We start from the raw sequence: 16805 nt of genomic DNA, 5'->3' as shown, positions 1-16805 counted from the left end.
GGTTACAATAATGCAGTAGTGCCAGGACTGATCTTTTTTATGGTTTGTGAAACTTGGGGTTCCTTTGCGACAAAAGGTACTACATATTAAATAGATCTATTTATAAACCACTGAGGTGCAACCACCTCTGAGGAGAAACAGGGCTCGTAGTCTGGAGAATATTTGGGCCCTAACAATTCATTTATGATTGATGCATCATTAACTGGATATGAAGAAAAAGAAAATCCAGAGCAAAAGATCTCATTAAATGTCTTCTTTGCTCATCAAAAGAGGAATTTAGCCAATCATTTGCCTACAGCTTTACAATTAAATTTTTGTAAGTGATAGGTGGAATAATGGCCAACATTATATAATTTTTATATAAAGCTCTTCATAAAAACATATTACAAGAGACAGTAGAGCTCACTCTACAGCATTTTGTGAAATCATTGGGCAATTGGCTGGATTAACAATGGAACTATTTGACATAGAAAGGGCCATGGATTGTTTTCCCCGATTGAATGATTTATTGTCTTCAGCAAAATAGCTACAATATTATCACAGTCTGTTGGTTTAGGTTCCTAAAACTCCCACACAAATTGTGCCTTAAAAGCAGTAGTCTGTGAAAAGCCAGTAACACATTAGGATGCTTAAAAAGAACATCATCTTAATGGTAAACGGGGGTAAAATATGTCTGAAATATAACTGTTCAGACATATTTCACTGAACAGTTCATTTTCCTCTATTTAAATATGACTCATTAATTATCTCCAAACCAGTAATACACAGGCAGATACACATGAGTGTGCACGCACGCATGCACGCACACACACTTTTGTAGTTTTGCTAAATGATTATTGTTTGAGATCCAGCAACTGAAATCCTATATCTATTGATGTAAATAGGAGTGCACCCAGTGAATCTACAAAAGTGACGAGGAGTCCTGTGGCACCTTATAAACTAACAGATTTATTGGAGCATAAGCTTTTGTGGGCAAAGACCCACTTCATCAGATGCATGTCAGAAACTATAGGGTGATACACTTTTCTCCAGATCAAAGTAACTATTCTGCCGATTCGTCTACATTCAGAGACAAATTGCATTCATGCTGGGCATGTCTAGAGCCAACTGTCTTTTTAATTAGCAAGGGATGTGTATCTTTTTATACAGGTTGAACCTCTCTAATCCAGCACTTTCTGGTCAGGTAATATGCATGTTCTGGCATGATTTCAGCTAGCTAGATGTTCACTTATCATGGGTGCAGCCAAGTTTCCCACAGTTCCACAAAGTTTGTTTTCAACCACCAGCTCTGGCTCTCAGTTTTCTGTGCTGTTGTTTAGTTCTAATTTACTCCTAAATGCTAAATGTCTTGTAAGAGCTCACTAAGCAGTGGAAGGGTTGGTAATGCTGCTAGACAATATTAGCTTCCGATGCTTCGGCAAATTCTCTGGTTCAGCAGCAACCAGGTTCCAAGCAACCTCCAGACTAGAGAGGTTCAACCTGTAGTGTATAAAGAGCTTTATTGCTGTCTTTAGGAACTCATTCATCCAATCATTTGGTTATCATTGCACTGATGGCTTGAGCCTGCCCATATCAAGTGTGCAGCATTACGCATTCAAGTACAAGGTAAAAGAAGGACCAGCACAAGGGCACAAAGGAACACAATCTTGCATTACCAAATGAGTGCTCTTGCGCAGCTACCAAGTGCTGCTGCCTCAAAGGTCAAAGTGTGTAGCAAAGCAGGTCCCAATTGCACGTGGAAGATGGCACGTAAGACAATGTATCCTCAGATGCACCCCATCTTGTGCCCATCCATCTTCCCTATTTCACTCTGCACTCCTATAAATAAAAAAGTGCCACCGCAAAGGGCATGGGACTGTTGTTTTTGCTTAATGAAGAAGACTTTGCCTAGCACTAAACTCACATCTAAGCTGGAGCACAGCAATAACCTGGTACTCACTGCTGATTGCCATGCGTGTGACTACACTGCACCATTATTTTGAAATAACAATGCGAGCGTCTACACAGCCATTGGCTACATCTACATAGGAATAAGAGATCCTCCGGAAAAGAGCTTATTTTCCGGAGGATCGCGTCCAGACTGGCGCTTTTCTCCGGCTTATCTACAAGCCAGAAAAAAGCGGCAGCCATGTTAATGCAAATGCCGCGGGCGATATTTAAATCCCCCGCGGATTTGCCTATTCCAAAGTGCTACATTTGCATCCCTATTACGGAATAGGGGCCAATGTAGAGACAGCCATTCTGTTATTTGAAAATAATTTTGAAATAACGAACAGCTTATTCCAAAATGTGTAAACCTCATTCTACAAGGAATAACACCTATTCTGAAATAGCTATTTTGAAATAAGGCGTGTGTAGATGCTCCCCTGCTGCCATTTCGAAATAGCCCTCACCAGGGCCATTCTAAGTTATTCCTTCACAATGCCTCTTGGGGCTCCAAACTGAGATAGCACATCTACATTAAGGAAGTCTGCCTCGGACTAATTTTGAGGCTTCCCTGCAGTGTAGATATGCTATTTCGAAATAAGCTATTGTGGAATAACTATTCCGGAATAGCTTATTTCATGGGGTAGACGTACCCCATGTGAGCATGAGCAGGAATATTTTCTTTAGGGCACAAACAGCTGAAATGTGCAAACCTCAGTAGTTCAGTTGCAGCTAATGATACTCAAGTAGCTAGAACTTCCTCAGAGAGCATGCTCCAGCCCAACAGGAATGCTGGGTACACTGTACGAACGCCAGGACAGAGAATGGACACTTACAGAATTTTGGCATGGGCTTTGGTGCTGGTGACCAGCGTTAAGTAGAGTTCATTTTCATAGCATGGTATGTCATCACAATAGACAGCCTCTCCACATGCCTGTTTGGCTGCTGAAAGGTGCACCAGAGGCCGTCCCACCATATCTTCCACAGACTGTCCTGCAGGCACTTCCTGAAACAAAACACACACTAAATATCCTTGCTCCTGTCACAGGATACCCAGATATAGAGGCTGGAAGGCATCTTCTATGATGGAGATGAGGGAAATAGGGAGTAGTTGGAGTGGGGCAAAGGAAAATAAATATGGATGAGAGAATATGAGAGTGGAACAGGACAATACTGTGGTAGAAAAAGAAGAGGAAGAGGTAAATTCAGCTTAAGATAACTCTAAGCTAAGGAGAAGAGAGGGGTTTGAATGGGACTCCATTTGTTCTTGCATGTGACTTGAAGGAAGAGCTAGCATGGGAAAGTGGAAATGTAAAAGCATCTTCCCCACTCTTTGTTGAGCAGAACTAGCCATGAGCAGAGAGTTAATATGAGCAGGCTGGGGGTGTAGGTGGATCTGAAGTCAGAGGCAGGTGAGAGCCTGCCCAAGGACCTTGGGAAGCAGAAGGGCAGCTTTGAGTTGAATCTGGAGGTGGATGAGTAGCCAGTGAACTTCACAAGGATAGAGGGAGGAGAGAGGAGCAACGTAGCTGATTGGAAAGAGATCTCTAGCAGCAGCCTGCTGGGATTCATACACTGAACATAATCAAAGAGAACATCATAGTACTCCAGTAAAGAAGTGCTTAAAGACCTCAACCATGACAGAATCCAGGCAAGAATCTTGGCCGTGCTCAGGAGGTGAAATAGAATACAGTGAGTCTAGAGTCATAGAGCAGGCCAGCCTAGATGACGTGCATATCACCACTTACTTGAAAGAGCTGAACGTTGTTAACAGGATCTTTATGAAACACTTTAGTGGCGCACACATATTCGTAGGGGACCAGCTCATGAGGGTTATTCTGCCAAAGACACAATAAAAAATGACCATTTCTTTTCTGTTTCCCTTTCCTTGTGTCTCCCAGGAGGTCTTTAGCCTTTTTCTCTTAATTGCCTAACTTTCACCGCACGATGCAATTTCACATCTAACGTGGCTCAGTCTGCCTATGTAACCCATCAGTTGAGTGGTGTGATTCGTCTCCTTTATAGGCTAGTCCACATAAAGGAGTTATGCTTCAGCTACTTTAGCTCAGGCTCTTGGCAAGGAAGTCCCAGGTTCAATCCCCAGTGAGTTCATTCATCTTTATAGGCCCCTGTGAACAGCAATAGCAGCAACAACAGTACGTGGAGAGGGCAGAAACTTAGGATCCTGCTTGCCTGCCACAGAACAGAGCCCGCTATAGGAAAAGTAAGGATGGGTGGCCAGGTGAGCTAATGGATCTGCTATGCAAATGATTAGATCTCTAGCATATACACAAAGAGCATCGTACTCCATGGCAGCTATTATAACAGATTGTCTTGGTAGAATAGATTCCTTCTGCACTCATTTTCCCAGTTCTCTCCCCAACACAGGGGCTAGGCATTGGAAACACATTTTTCACTGTGTGCTGAGAAGCTGCCCATTTTAATGTGTTCCATTCCACTGGGTCATCCTTTATTTCAGTCTCTCTATTCCAACCCCAGAGGGGAAGGGCAGCACTTACATTCCCATTGAGCTCGCTGTCCAATTTCTGAAGCACTGTCAGATAAAATTTAAAGAAGAAACTGAGCGTGAGCGTGCGCCGGAAATCCACCATCCCCCCCGGAGCTGATGGAGACAGGTTCATCTCCTCTGCCAAGAGGTGGCAGGCTTCCTGCAGCAGATCTTCATTCCATTCTCTGCCCAGGAACAAAGAAAAAAATAACAATAATAATATGGAGCAGTTCATTGCAGTTTACATTGGCAAAACATTTGCCAGACATTAATTAACATGTTCTTCCAACACCTGAACCCCACATCCTCACATACAATGACAGATCTCTGTCACACTTCTTTTGCCTTACCCCAAACAGAACTCCCCCGACTTCAGGGGAAGTTCTGCTTTAGTTAGGGTTGCCAGATAGTTTCACCAAAAATACCAAACATGGCAGGAGAAAAATTGGTTGGGAAAAAAACAGGGAATAGGGGACCTCCACCTTTAAATCTCTGCACTCCTCCCGCCTCCACCAGACGTGGCACGCCAGACACAGCAGAAGAATGTCCCTAGAGGTGTTCCGTCCGAGAAAAACAGAAAATACCAAACATTTTACATGTCTGGTATTTCTGCGGGGTTTTTTACCAGACAGAAGCCGCAAATACCGGACTGTCCAGGCCAATACCAGACACCTGGCAACCCTTCCTTTAGTAAGGACAGATTAAGAGATAATGCAACTATGCAGTGCTCTAAAAGGGTATGTCTACACTAGCCACCCTAGTTCGGACTGGGGTGGCTAATGTAGTCATTCGAGCTTGCAAATGAAGCCCGGGATTTAAATATCCTGGGCTTCATTTGCATGGTCCCAGGCACCGCCATTTTTAAATGCCCCGTAGTTTGAACTACCTGCCCGCGGCTACACGCGGCATGGGCTAGGTAGTTCGAACTAAAGCTCCTAATTCGAACTACCATTATTCCTCATTTCAGGAGGGTGGACATACCCTAAGGCTGTGTCTACAGTGGCCACTTATTCCGGAAAAGCAGGCGCTTTTCCGGAATAACTTGCCAGCTGTCAACACTGGCCGCTTGCTTTTCCAGAAAAGCAATGACGATCTAATGTAAAATCGTCATTGTTTTTATGTAAAAACTATGCTGCTCCCATTCGGGCAAAAGTCCTTTTCCAGAAAAACTGTTCCAGAAAGGGTCAGTGTAGACAGCCCAGTAGTCTTTTCTGCAAAAAAGCCCTGATCGCGAAAATGACGATCAGGGCTTTTTTGCGGAAAAGCACGTCTACATTGGCACGGACGCTTTTTCAGAAAAAGCGCTTTTCCGGAAAAGCATCCTGCCAATGTAGAGGCGCTTTTTCCGGAAATGCTTATAACAGAAAACTGTTCCGTTTTAAGCATTTCTGGAAAAGGGTGCCAATGTAGACGTAGCCGAACTGTGTAACTGAAACCATTTCTCCACAGTACCTACTCGGCTTCTGCTCTCTACAACACTCCTCTGGTAGCCACAGAAGCAATGGTAAAACCAACAACAATAATTTTGCAACAGAAAGTTTTTCCCTCAGAAAAGGCTTATTTAATGAAATTGAAAAAGCTCCCTGGGAATGTGTCAATTTTTTATTGGGAATTATCAAAAATGTTTTCATTTCAACTTTGTTTTGGATTATATATGATACAAAGTCCAAATGATAAATTAAAAAGGGAATATTTTAGAATACTTAGTGTGTCTAAAAATCTTGACATTTCTGCTTTTCACGATGATTCAGAGCTAAGTACAATTTTAAAATCTCAGAATTTCTCACAAAATAAGAAATCTTTTTTTTTTAAACCAGCTCCATCAATGTATTCAACCAAGTATTGACAGCCCTAAAATAGGGCTACGGCTCAATGAAATCGCATCAATGACAGACTCCACATTTCTTGAGTGGATTTTAATCCTTGCAAGGAGCACTGGAAATCATGAGAGCATTAAGGATGGGGTCTGGGTAAGGTCAGACAAATCTGTTCAGGATTTTACCCAAACTTCTCACTCTTTTGTCCCTTGCTTATATTACCTCTTACAGATACGATAAGTGAGCATTCACAAACCTGGTCAGTTGCTATAAATTAACCCTTCAAAATGAATACTGTTGCACTAAGAAGCTAGAGATGAGATTATGATTCTCCTACCTGTGCATGAGTGCCTGGCAAGTTTTTCCTGCCATTACTGTTGTGGGAGCCATTCCTCCATAGCTCAATTTAATCTTCTTGACTTGATTCCTAACTTCTTTAAAGAGGACTCTCATTCCACAGGTCACTATAGCAATGTCATCCTCCCGACGGGAAGCCTGCTTAAAGGCTGAGAAATACTCACCCTAGAAGAGGGGAAAGAATTTGTTCTCAACTTGGGTCACAAGCAAAAGCCAGAAGCAGAATGTGGACAGCCTAGTAATCTACTCCTCTGGCCAGGATGCACAAGATAATTCCACATGGAGAGCTGACTTTGCATTCTGAATGAGAAATCATTTTTCAGAAAAGACCATTTTTCCCCATGATTCAAAGCTGGGTTTTAGGCCAGCTGAGAAATCTTCAGTCCATCATGTGCTGTTTTAAAGTTACTTACTCTTCCTGTAAGGGTTGAAAACTGTCAGAGAATATTCTGTCGATATCTGTCCTCTCTCTCCTCTAGCTTTGGAAAAGAAATGAATGACTACTAAATTGTCATAGAGTTATATGAGAAACTATGTTTACTTCACTGGCCAAACCAAAAAAAATTGTTTGTACTTTTTAATTTTGGCAAATCAAGAAGCTGACAAAAAATGGTGCAACAAACAAAATGTTTCATTCAAAATTAAACAATTCATTTTGTTTTTGAGGATTTTTACCTTAAAAAAATAAATAAAAGTCAAGTAGATGTCTACATGAAAAGCTTCAAAACAATCCAATGATTTCAACAGAAAAATGTCAAAATGAAATGCTTTGATTTTTTGTGAATATTTTACAAATATTTTTAACTGAAACAATTTGGCAAATTTGACATGAATTCGCTAAACTTTTGGATCACCACCTTTGAAATTCTTCGAAAAAAAAAGAAGTTTCAGATGAAAAATTTCACCCAGCTCTATTTCCTTCTCTCAACAATTCCATCTTTTTCCTTGTGTTAATCAGATAGGGTATGTCTACACTACCCCGCTAGTGCGAACTAGCGGGGTAATGTATGCATACCGAACATGCAAATGAAGCCCGGGATTTGAATTTCCCGGGCTTTATTTGCATAAGCCGGCCGGCGCCATTTTTAAATGCCGGCTTGTTCGAACCCCGTGCCGCGCGGCTACATGCGACACGGGCTAGATAGTTCGGACTAGCAAGCCATTCCGAACTATCTGTACACCTCGTTCCAGGGCGAGTGGAGAGACTGCTGTGCTGCTTTGACATTCCTCAGCATGGAGAGCTCACTGAGCTACAAAGGAATTCCTAGAAGCTCAAGGATCAGTTGTGCCTTCCCACAACACTGCACTGTGAGATGCTCACCCACATTGCTTTGCTCTGTCTTTCAACAGGGGAGCTAGCAATGTGGTCATGAAATGTTGACAATGGGAGGCAGAAAAACTGGTTTGACCATTTTTTCGCTTTTGGCAACTTTTGCCTGTCAACAGCACTTTCATCGCCAAACCTTCCAGTGTAGACATAGCCTAAGTCACTGAGCAGCCAGCAGAAAGTTCTGTTCAGTTAATCATCCTCTCTCAGCAGCAGCCAGGAGTGATTCCTCTATTGTTTATAATGAGCGCAGTCCCTCAAAGGTCTGGCTTTGTGCCTGGAGAACTCATTACTGGAGGAACCCAGCTAAAGCATACATGTCACATCCTGCATGATTCTTTCCACACATGACGCTAATTAGCAGGCAGCCAGCCAGCAGGTAATGTGAGAACCACAAGTATTGGTGCTCTCCCTGCCAACGTATCTCATTTTGCTACTTTGCTTGTTATGCTAATTAACTGACAAAGAGGAAATGCAGTCTCTACTCTCGCTTTGCATTTCAATGGAGCTTTCCAGTCATGAAGTGATCTTGAGAAGTTGATACTCAGCAAATCTCCTGTAGACTCTGTACCAGAGGCCAGGACTTCACTGCCCTAAAGGTGCAGTTTTTACAATGAGACACAAGTTAAACAAAGCACGTGGAATTTATTCCACCATATAGCTAGGTAAGCTCAATACTATATGCCCCTTGTACAGCCCTCAGCTAACCTTGATACTGGGGCCTGATTTCTTCAAGCTTGTTACAGTAGGATAAAACTAACTTGCATTAGTCACCTAGCAGTAAAAACACACCCATCTGATCAGTGAAGACAAAGAAAGAAAGGGTTTTCCTGGTAGCAGCAGGAGTTTCAGTTGCAAATCAAAATTACTTTCTTCTCTTCCACACCCACGTGTCAGATGGCAGCTTGCCCGCTTATGTCACATTAACAATGCCAACTCAGTGGGAAAAGTGTAGCAGCCAATGTTCACATTTTCAGGGATAACACTGCAATGCAAGCTTCTTCCCCAGCAAGCATCACAAAAGAGGAAGGCCAATCAAGATGTCCAATAATAAAATTGCAATAGGTGATATTAATAGGAGAGATGAAGGAGGGGTTGGTTGTCACCCTTTGAATTTCCTTCTGTAAGGTAAACTTGTTTAGATCAGGAAGTTGTGATACCATGTGAGGATACGGAGCCAAAATCAAGATGAAAAAAATTTCGAAGTGAAGATATACACACTAGACAAATCAACATTCACCACTGAGATGTCATCTCCTTTGGATAAGACAATGGCTTTACAAATTACAACTACACTGAGCAACAGTGAAGGTTGCTGAACATGGAGCTTGAATCTCTATTTTGTTATATCGGCTTTACACGCGTATGACACCAGTGAAATCAACAGAATTATAACAGTATAAAACTGGTGTGACACAATGGAAAGCCAGACCCTTCCTACTGGCACTGTGCTAAGCCAGCCTCTCTGTAACTCAGCTTACCAATTGCCAAAATATTTTGACCCTGGACCACCTTGCCTGCCACTTAGAAGAAAGAAAATCTTCTTACCAATATTCAAATAGATTTGGGCATGCATTGAAGAACTTTAATTACTGAGCTGAGCTGATATAAAAGCCAAAGACGAGTCAAGACATCATGATCTTCAGAGAGCTCAAAAGTTGCTTTGGTTTTTCAAGGTCAACTGATGAACATCCGCAGGACCAGGCTATAGGTTATGTCAATTGCTTGATGGGGTGACTTTGCACAATTTGCTGAGCATGAGTTAGTTTCCTTAGCAAAGCCATAAACCTGTTGACATGTTGAGTTTTTCATTGATTTCCTCATTTCACTTCCTTATTTTTCAGGAACTGATCTTATTCACAATTACCATGAGCTCAAAATGACTGATAAGGAAATGAAATGCCACAACAAATAAAATATCCAATTACCCTTAATAGTCTGGGATAAAGAAATATGACTTGAAGTGCGGGATAACCAGAAATTGGAAAAGAAGGTTTTGGTTCCATCCCATCATATAATGGGCATTATTGCTATCGCTCTCTGAACACCTGCCATTTATTAAAAGAAAAGACTAAATCACTGCACAGAGAATCCTTTCATATTCTGACTAATAGGATCAAGTTCTGTATTTGTAAAAAGGGTTACAAACAGTTATGAAAAAATGTAGATTCTGAGGAGGACTCTATGATTCATGGTTGATAGTGCTAAATAGTGGCTTTTACCACTAGTTGTGACTTGTTAAATTTCAAACCATGCCACCGGTGAACAGATTTGATCATTGTTCAGTTTGAGGTGAGTTTCATGGCCTCAGTCCAGATCCCCACAGAATAAAGTCCATAGTGCAAAAACCACCACCCTGACCAGTGCTTTTGTTTACAGTCTCAGCAAATATAGGCCAAGGACTGAGTGGACCCAGAGACTGCACTGCCTTCTTATCCCTAGAGACTAACTTTATAGTTCACAGTCAAGAAACAGAGGCATAGGTTCTGAGGCCAGAAGGGACCATTGTGATCAACTAGTCACCACCTGTATAACACAGGCCATAGAACTCTCTCAAAAGAATTTCTAGAGCAGAGCTTTTAGCAAACCATCCCTCCTTGACTTAAAAACTATCAGCGATGGAGAATCAACCACATTCCTTGGTAAAATGTTCCAACGGTTAACTCCACAAGAACTATATGGGGAAGTTTGAAGGGCCACCAGCTTTACTGTGATCAACAGGGAACTTGAATCTGCAGGAATATTAAACTAACACCTTCTGACAGATCTGAACTCACTTGGGAGGGGAGGGAAACCCCAAAACACTCAGGTGAAATGTTCTGCCGATCTGATGATTTCCTGTACTAGTTAAATACCTGAATTTGATAGGCTCCTCTGACTGTGGATATAGCTGTGCATTGTTCCATACAGGGGAAGGGGGCAAAACTTCATTGGTCAACTAATTGATGCTTTAATACTTTACATTTTGTGTTGTCATCTTGCTCCTCCTTATGGAGAGGGAACTGAAACACAACACTCCATGCAGTGCAGCCAGGACTGTTTTTGAAAATGAAGTAGTAGCAGTGAAGTAAAAAAAATATCTGCAGTGGGGAACTGGCTGAGGATAAGTCCAGCATGGGACTTCCTTGGGGAAATAGCTTTTGTTAGATTTGCCAAAACATTGAGTAGAAAAGCCTTTCAGCATCTCCCATCCATGTCTTTTCCCACCTCCAAAAAATCATCCAGAAGGAAGTAGAGATATTCATTACACTGACAGTTCATTTCTAAAAACTGTATTGTCAGATAGCTTCAGAGGAAATATTGCATTGATTTCAGCTAGCTTTCTTATTATTATTTTCTTGGGGTCCACCCATATTTCTTGACAGCCTAAAAGGTTATGTTGAGAAGGCTCGTATGTATCTGGTAGACAGCCACTAAGAGGCTTAAATAATGTTTGGAGTTCCCCATCTAAGGACATATTATAATAGCCAAAATTGAATACAGAGCACTTTTGATCCAAGAGGGGTCAGACATTCTAAAAATGACCCCCACCCCTTCTGGCTGACCCAGTAAAGGACTATTTAAGTACATCTCTGCTGGAAGTCAGTCTTCAAGGAAAGGTTAGTTTAGAAGCATTAGGCACTTTTGGGTTTCCTATAGAGCAACACCAAAAGAACAGCACAGGTTTACACGGCTATTAGATTATTGTTAATTCCAACCTCTCACCTTCCTAGTGAACGGTATCTCAATGGAGAGCAGTATCTCATTAGGCTTTAGTGCTGTCTTTCTATAACCAGTAAAGAAGTTTTTATCCATCTTTATCGTCCTTCTGCCTTCTGCAGAACAGGGAAAGGAAAGAGAAACAAATTGGCTAGTTGAGTGTATCAGGCAATAGTTTCCAACTGCATCCAGATAAAAAACTATGGTCAGGTATGTAGAGGGAACTTTGCAGCTACATGAACTAAAGTTGATACAATTTCTGTTATTTTCCTTCTTCATTTCTAAATCTTTTTAGCCAAATCCTGAATAACTTCAAGGTCAGCTCAGCCCTTATGCAGGAATAGCTCCCACTGACTTCTGTAGGAATTTTGACGGCATATGGGCTGAGTCAAATATGAAATAAAGACTTTGGGATGTGTCCCTTTGGGATATGCTGAATCAGTTTCCAGTATCCCTAATTAGAGCTCTGTGAATAAAAAATTTGTCAGTTTGCTGGCAATTCCAAAACATTTAAAAAAATCATCTTTCAAAACACAATTATTTCAAAATGTTCATTAAGTCAAATACATAACAATAACTATAAAATATCATTTTGTTTTAATCTCAAACATTTTTGACATTTTAACTTTTTTGGAATGACTTTTTAAAAGGGTGCTTTTGGCTAAAACGATATGACAAAACTGACACAAATTCTCAATGTTGTAGCTGTGTTGGTCCCAGCATATCATATCTGGAGAAGGGCTCTATGTACTTTGAAAGCTTGTCTCTTTCACCAACAGAAGTTAGTTCAGTGAAAGATATTACCTTACTCACCTTGTCTCACAAATTCCCAATACATTTCAGTGTTACCAAGTCTTTATTATTTTCCCTAAAACAGTTTTGTTGAAAAATTTCACCCAGCACTTATCCCAATGTACCTTTTTCACCATTAACAGGAGAACATTACAAACTATCACTTTTTCTTAATTCCCAAAAGGATCTTCTTTATACCAACCCCTTCAAAATCTTCTGAATAGCAAATACTGTATATGATCTTTGTCATATTTAGCATGATAGTACAAGTCAACTGTGCGGCACTGTTGCAAAAAAAATCAGATATCATTTCTGGGATGTATTAGTAGGAGTGCTGTAAGCAAGACATGACAAGTAATTCTCCCACTCTACTCTGCACTGATTAGGCCTCAACTTAAGTATTGTTTCCTGTTCTGGGCACCACATTTCAGGAAAGCTGTGGAGAAACTGGAGAAAGTCAAGAGAAAAGCAAAAAAACAATTAAGGTGTAAAAACATGATCGTTGAGTGAAGTTTAAAAAAAATTGAGTTGATTCAGTCTTCTCCAGATTAGAGTGGACATAATAAAAGTTTTTAAGAACCTACAAAGTTGTTACAAGGAGGAGGGAGAAAATTGTTCTCATTAATCTCTGAAGATAGGGCAAGAAGCAATGGGCTTAAAATGCAGCAAGGGTGGTTTAAGTTGGACATTAGGAAAAACTTCCTGTCAGGGTAGTTAAGCACTGGAATAAATTGCTCAGGGAGGTTGTGAACTCTCCATTATTGGAGATTTTTAAGAGGAGATCAGATAATTACCTGTCAGGAATGGTCTAGATAATACTTAGTCCTGCCCTGAGTGCAGGGAACTGTCTACATGACCTCCCGAGATCCCTTCCAGTTGTATGATTCTATGAAAAGTCAGATAACAACTCTGATCTCACAAGACCCATGGGTCACAGAATCATAGAACTGAAAGAGACCTCAAGAGATCATCTAGTCAAGGCCCCTGTCCCATCCCAAGGAACTATGGTGATAGAAACAAGGACTTCTTTCCCATGGTCACCATAATCACTTTACTTCTTCTTCAGGAATGCACCTTTTCAGTTAGAATAGTGATAGAAATGTAGCCGTGTTAGTCTGGTGTAGCTGAAACAAAAAACAGGACTATGTAGCACTTTAAAGACTAACAAGATGGTTTATTAGGCGATGAGCTTTCGTGGGCCAGACCCATTTCCTCAGATCAAAAGTGGAAGAAAATTGTCACAACCATATAAACGAAAGGATACAATTTAAAAAAATGAACACATATGAAAAGGACAAATCAAATTTCAGAACAGAAATTCTGTTCTGAAATTTGATTTGTCCTTTTCATATGTGTTCATTTTTTTAAATTGTATCCTTTCGTTTATATGGTTGTGACAATTTTCTTCCACTTTTGATCTGAGGAAATGGGTCTGGCCCACGAAAGCTCATCGCCTAATAAACCATCTTGTTAGTCTTTAAAGTGCTACATAGTCCTGTTTTTTCCTTTTCAGTTAATTTTCTATCTGTGGAGGGAGAGGAGGTAGGGGTGTTAGCATGATTCTTTTGAACATCTGCCATAATAAAAGCAAAAGGGATTCTTTATTGAGACTGTGGAACATAGATAGGCCTTGTGATTCTCCCTAGCTGTTAAGCAGCCAGGGAAATTAAAACAGAGTCCTTAACGTTATATGTGGGGTTTTCTCCCCTATGTTCTGGTCTGAACTAAGCAGTTATAGAAAAGGACTATTGATTATACTACATCCCCCATTGTCATTTAGAACTGTGAATAAACTTACCAATTGATGCCAAAGTCAATTTGCTGCCACATGCCATAAAGACAGGGTTGAGATCAGAAATTGGACTTGCAGTCATTATATTTCCCCCAAGGGCCTGAAACAAAGCAATCCGAACACATGGGTTAGACGACAGTTAAAAAGGTATGGCTCATGCTACTTTGCTCTGTGTCACTGATTCACCCAAAGCTCTAGAGCTTGACTAGATTTATATTTGTTTTGCTACCATGCCAACTTTAGGGCCTTTATTCAGTTCCCATGATGAACACACAAGACCCACAGAGCCAGTTTCAATCCTAATCAATAGAGTGATATAACTGAAATGGTTTTCAACGACAGTCCTTAGCTACATATGATAAATGCCTCGTGCTTTAATCATTCATGGTAATGGCTCCAAAGTTCAAATACAGGAACCTTAATCAATGGCCCAACCCTACAAGGTGCCTAGCACCCCCTGAAAAATTCTCTTAGAACCTTGCACCGTAAGGACTCGTGTCAGGTTTTTCAGCCTGCGATAAAAACGATTTTCTTATTCAACTGGTCTCTGGACCTCAAAAAACATAGCTCTAGATAACCTGCCAAGCACAGAGGAGAGCTCTAGTAAGATCAGTGGATGTTCATATTCTTGCTTTAAGAGCAGCACTTGAACTGGGGTTTGCAGGGAACAAGGCTTCAGGAGCTACCAGCTGCCACACTCATCACTGAGCAAGGTGACCATGTTAGCGTCACATTGCAGAGATACTGGCCAACCCACTTCTTCCCATCCTACATCTTTCCCTACACAATCCAGACACTGTGGGCATAGGGCGATTCAGACCAGAACAAACCACATCAGCTCTGCTTGTGTCATTCAGGCAGCCTTGTGACACCGTTACAGATAATCCCCTAGTGAGGGCTGCCATGTGAAGCAGTAGCAGTGACTATCGACGATGGAGTCTCTTTTGCTTACAGAATTATGGAGTCAATGCTCTGAGGCTGCCTGGTCAGGCTTTTCTGTTACAGACCCTTTGACACTGTGGATCTACCATGTGTGCTTCTTTGTGATATCTCTCCACAGTGCCTGGCTGCTCTAGAGTTTTCCCCTTTGTCTGGTAATAGTGATCAATGCAGCAGATTCCTTCCACTTCCCCTTGGTGAGCTGCCTCTGTCATAGAGCAGTGGCTCTCAACCTCTTTAGGCTACTGCATCCCTTCAGAACATAACGTAAGAACATAAGAATGGCCATCCTGGGTCAGACCAAAGGTCCATCTAGACCAGTGTCCTGTCTGCCGATAGTGGCCAATACCAGATGCCCCAAAAGGAGGGATCACAACAGGAAATCCTCACATGATCCCTCTCCTGTCACCCACCTCCAGAGAAACAGAGGCCAGGAACACCATTTCTACCCATCCTGACTAATAGCCACTGATGGACCTAACCCCCATGAATTTATCTAGCTCTTTCAGGAAACTGATGTGTTGTGTAGCCCCAAGTCTTATCTCACTTAAAAACAATTTGCTTACAAAATTAGACATAAAAAGTACCACAGCGCACTTTGACTAAAACAATGCTTACTTTCTCACTTTTACCATAGAATTATAAAATAAATCAATTAGAATGTAAATGTTTACCTATATTTCAGTGTATAGTATATAAGTTTGCACTGACTTCACTATGCTTTTTCTGTGCTTTTTATGTTGCCTATCATAAAACTGGTCAAATATCTGAATGAGTTGATGTACCCCATGAAAGACCTCTAAAAACCCCCAGGGGTACACATACCTTTTATTGAGAACCACTGTCATATAGCAACCTTAGACAATATGGGTGTGTCTAGACTACATGCCTCCTTCGACGGAGGCATGTAGATTAGCCAGATCGGAAGAGGGAAATGAAGCCGCGATTAAAATAATCGCGGCTTCATTTAAATTTAAATGGCTGCCCCGATCTGCCGATCAGCTGTTTGTCGGCAGATCGGGGCAGTCTGGACGCGATGCGTCGACAAAGAAGCCTTTCTTCATCGGCACAGGTAAACCTGGTTTCACGAGGCTTACCTGTGCCGATGAAGAAAGGCTTCTTTGTCGACGCATCGCGTCCAGACTGCCCCGATCTGCCGACAAACAGCTGATCGGCAGATCGGGGCAGCCATTTAAATTTAAATGAAGCCGCGATTATTTTAATCGCGGCTTCATTTCCCTCTTCCGATCTGGCTAATCTACATGCCTCCGTCGAAGGAGGCATGTAGTCTAGACACACCCTATGTGACAAAATAGTCTACAGCCTAGTAGGGATGTCAACATGTAGTCAACTACACAATTAACCAATAAGCCTAGGCTTATCAGTTAATCCTATCAAGTACAAGCACTGCCCCACCCCCACTTTGCTGCCTCTGATACAGAGGCAGCAGCTCTGGATGGTAGGCGGGAGCCAGTCTGTGTGGGACAGCTGCCCTCATGGACTGGCTCCCACTTGCCACCCCGCCCTACTGCCTCTGCATCAGAGGTAGCAGCACAGGATAGCAGGGGGTTTCCCGGAGTAGAGCTGGGAGCACACTGGCTCCTGTCCCTGTCCTCAGGGACTATCGAATAATCATGTAACCGACAA

General features: G+C 41.7%; 1 protein-coding gene across 4 annotated transcripts in view; it reads right to left on the bottom strand.

Moving 5' to 3' along the window:
* The window catches only part of XDH (xanthine dehydrogenase), a 94662-nt gene that overhangs the window by 36413 nt on the left and 41444 nt on the right, over positions 1-16805 (bottom strand). For all 4 annotated transcript variants that reach the window (XM_075925324.2, XM_075925326.2, XM_075925325.2 and 1 more), the window contains 6 exons: positions 14226-14319; positions 11642-11751; positions 6590-6774; positions 4446-4620; positions 3675-3764; positions 2763-2932 (listed from right to left, as the gene is read on the bottom strand). In XM_075925324.2, coding sequence (XP_075781439.2) covers positions 2763-2932; positions 3675-3764; positions 4446-4620; positions 6590-6774; positions 11642-11751; positions 14226-14319 — 824 coding nt within the window. The remainder of the gene's footprint in view (positions 1-2762; positions 2933-3674; positions 3765-4445; positions 4621-6589; positions 6775-11641; positions 11752-14225; positions 14320-16805) is intronic.

This window comes from Pelodiscus sinensis, chromosome 3 (assembly GCF_052426305.1).
Source record: "Pelodiscus sinensis isolate ZL-2025 chromosome 3, ASM5242630v1, whole genome shotgun sequence".
NCBI lineage: Eukaryota > Metazoa > Chordata > Testudines > Trionychidae > Pelodiscus > Pelodiscus sinensis.
The sequence above is the reverse complement of the archived record's forward strand: the minus strand, read 5'-3'. Positions and strand labels throughout refer to the sequence as shown.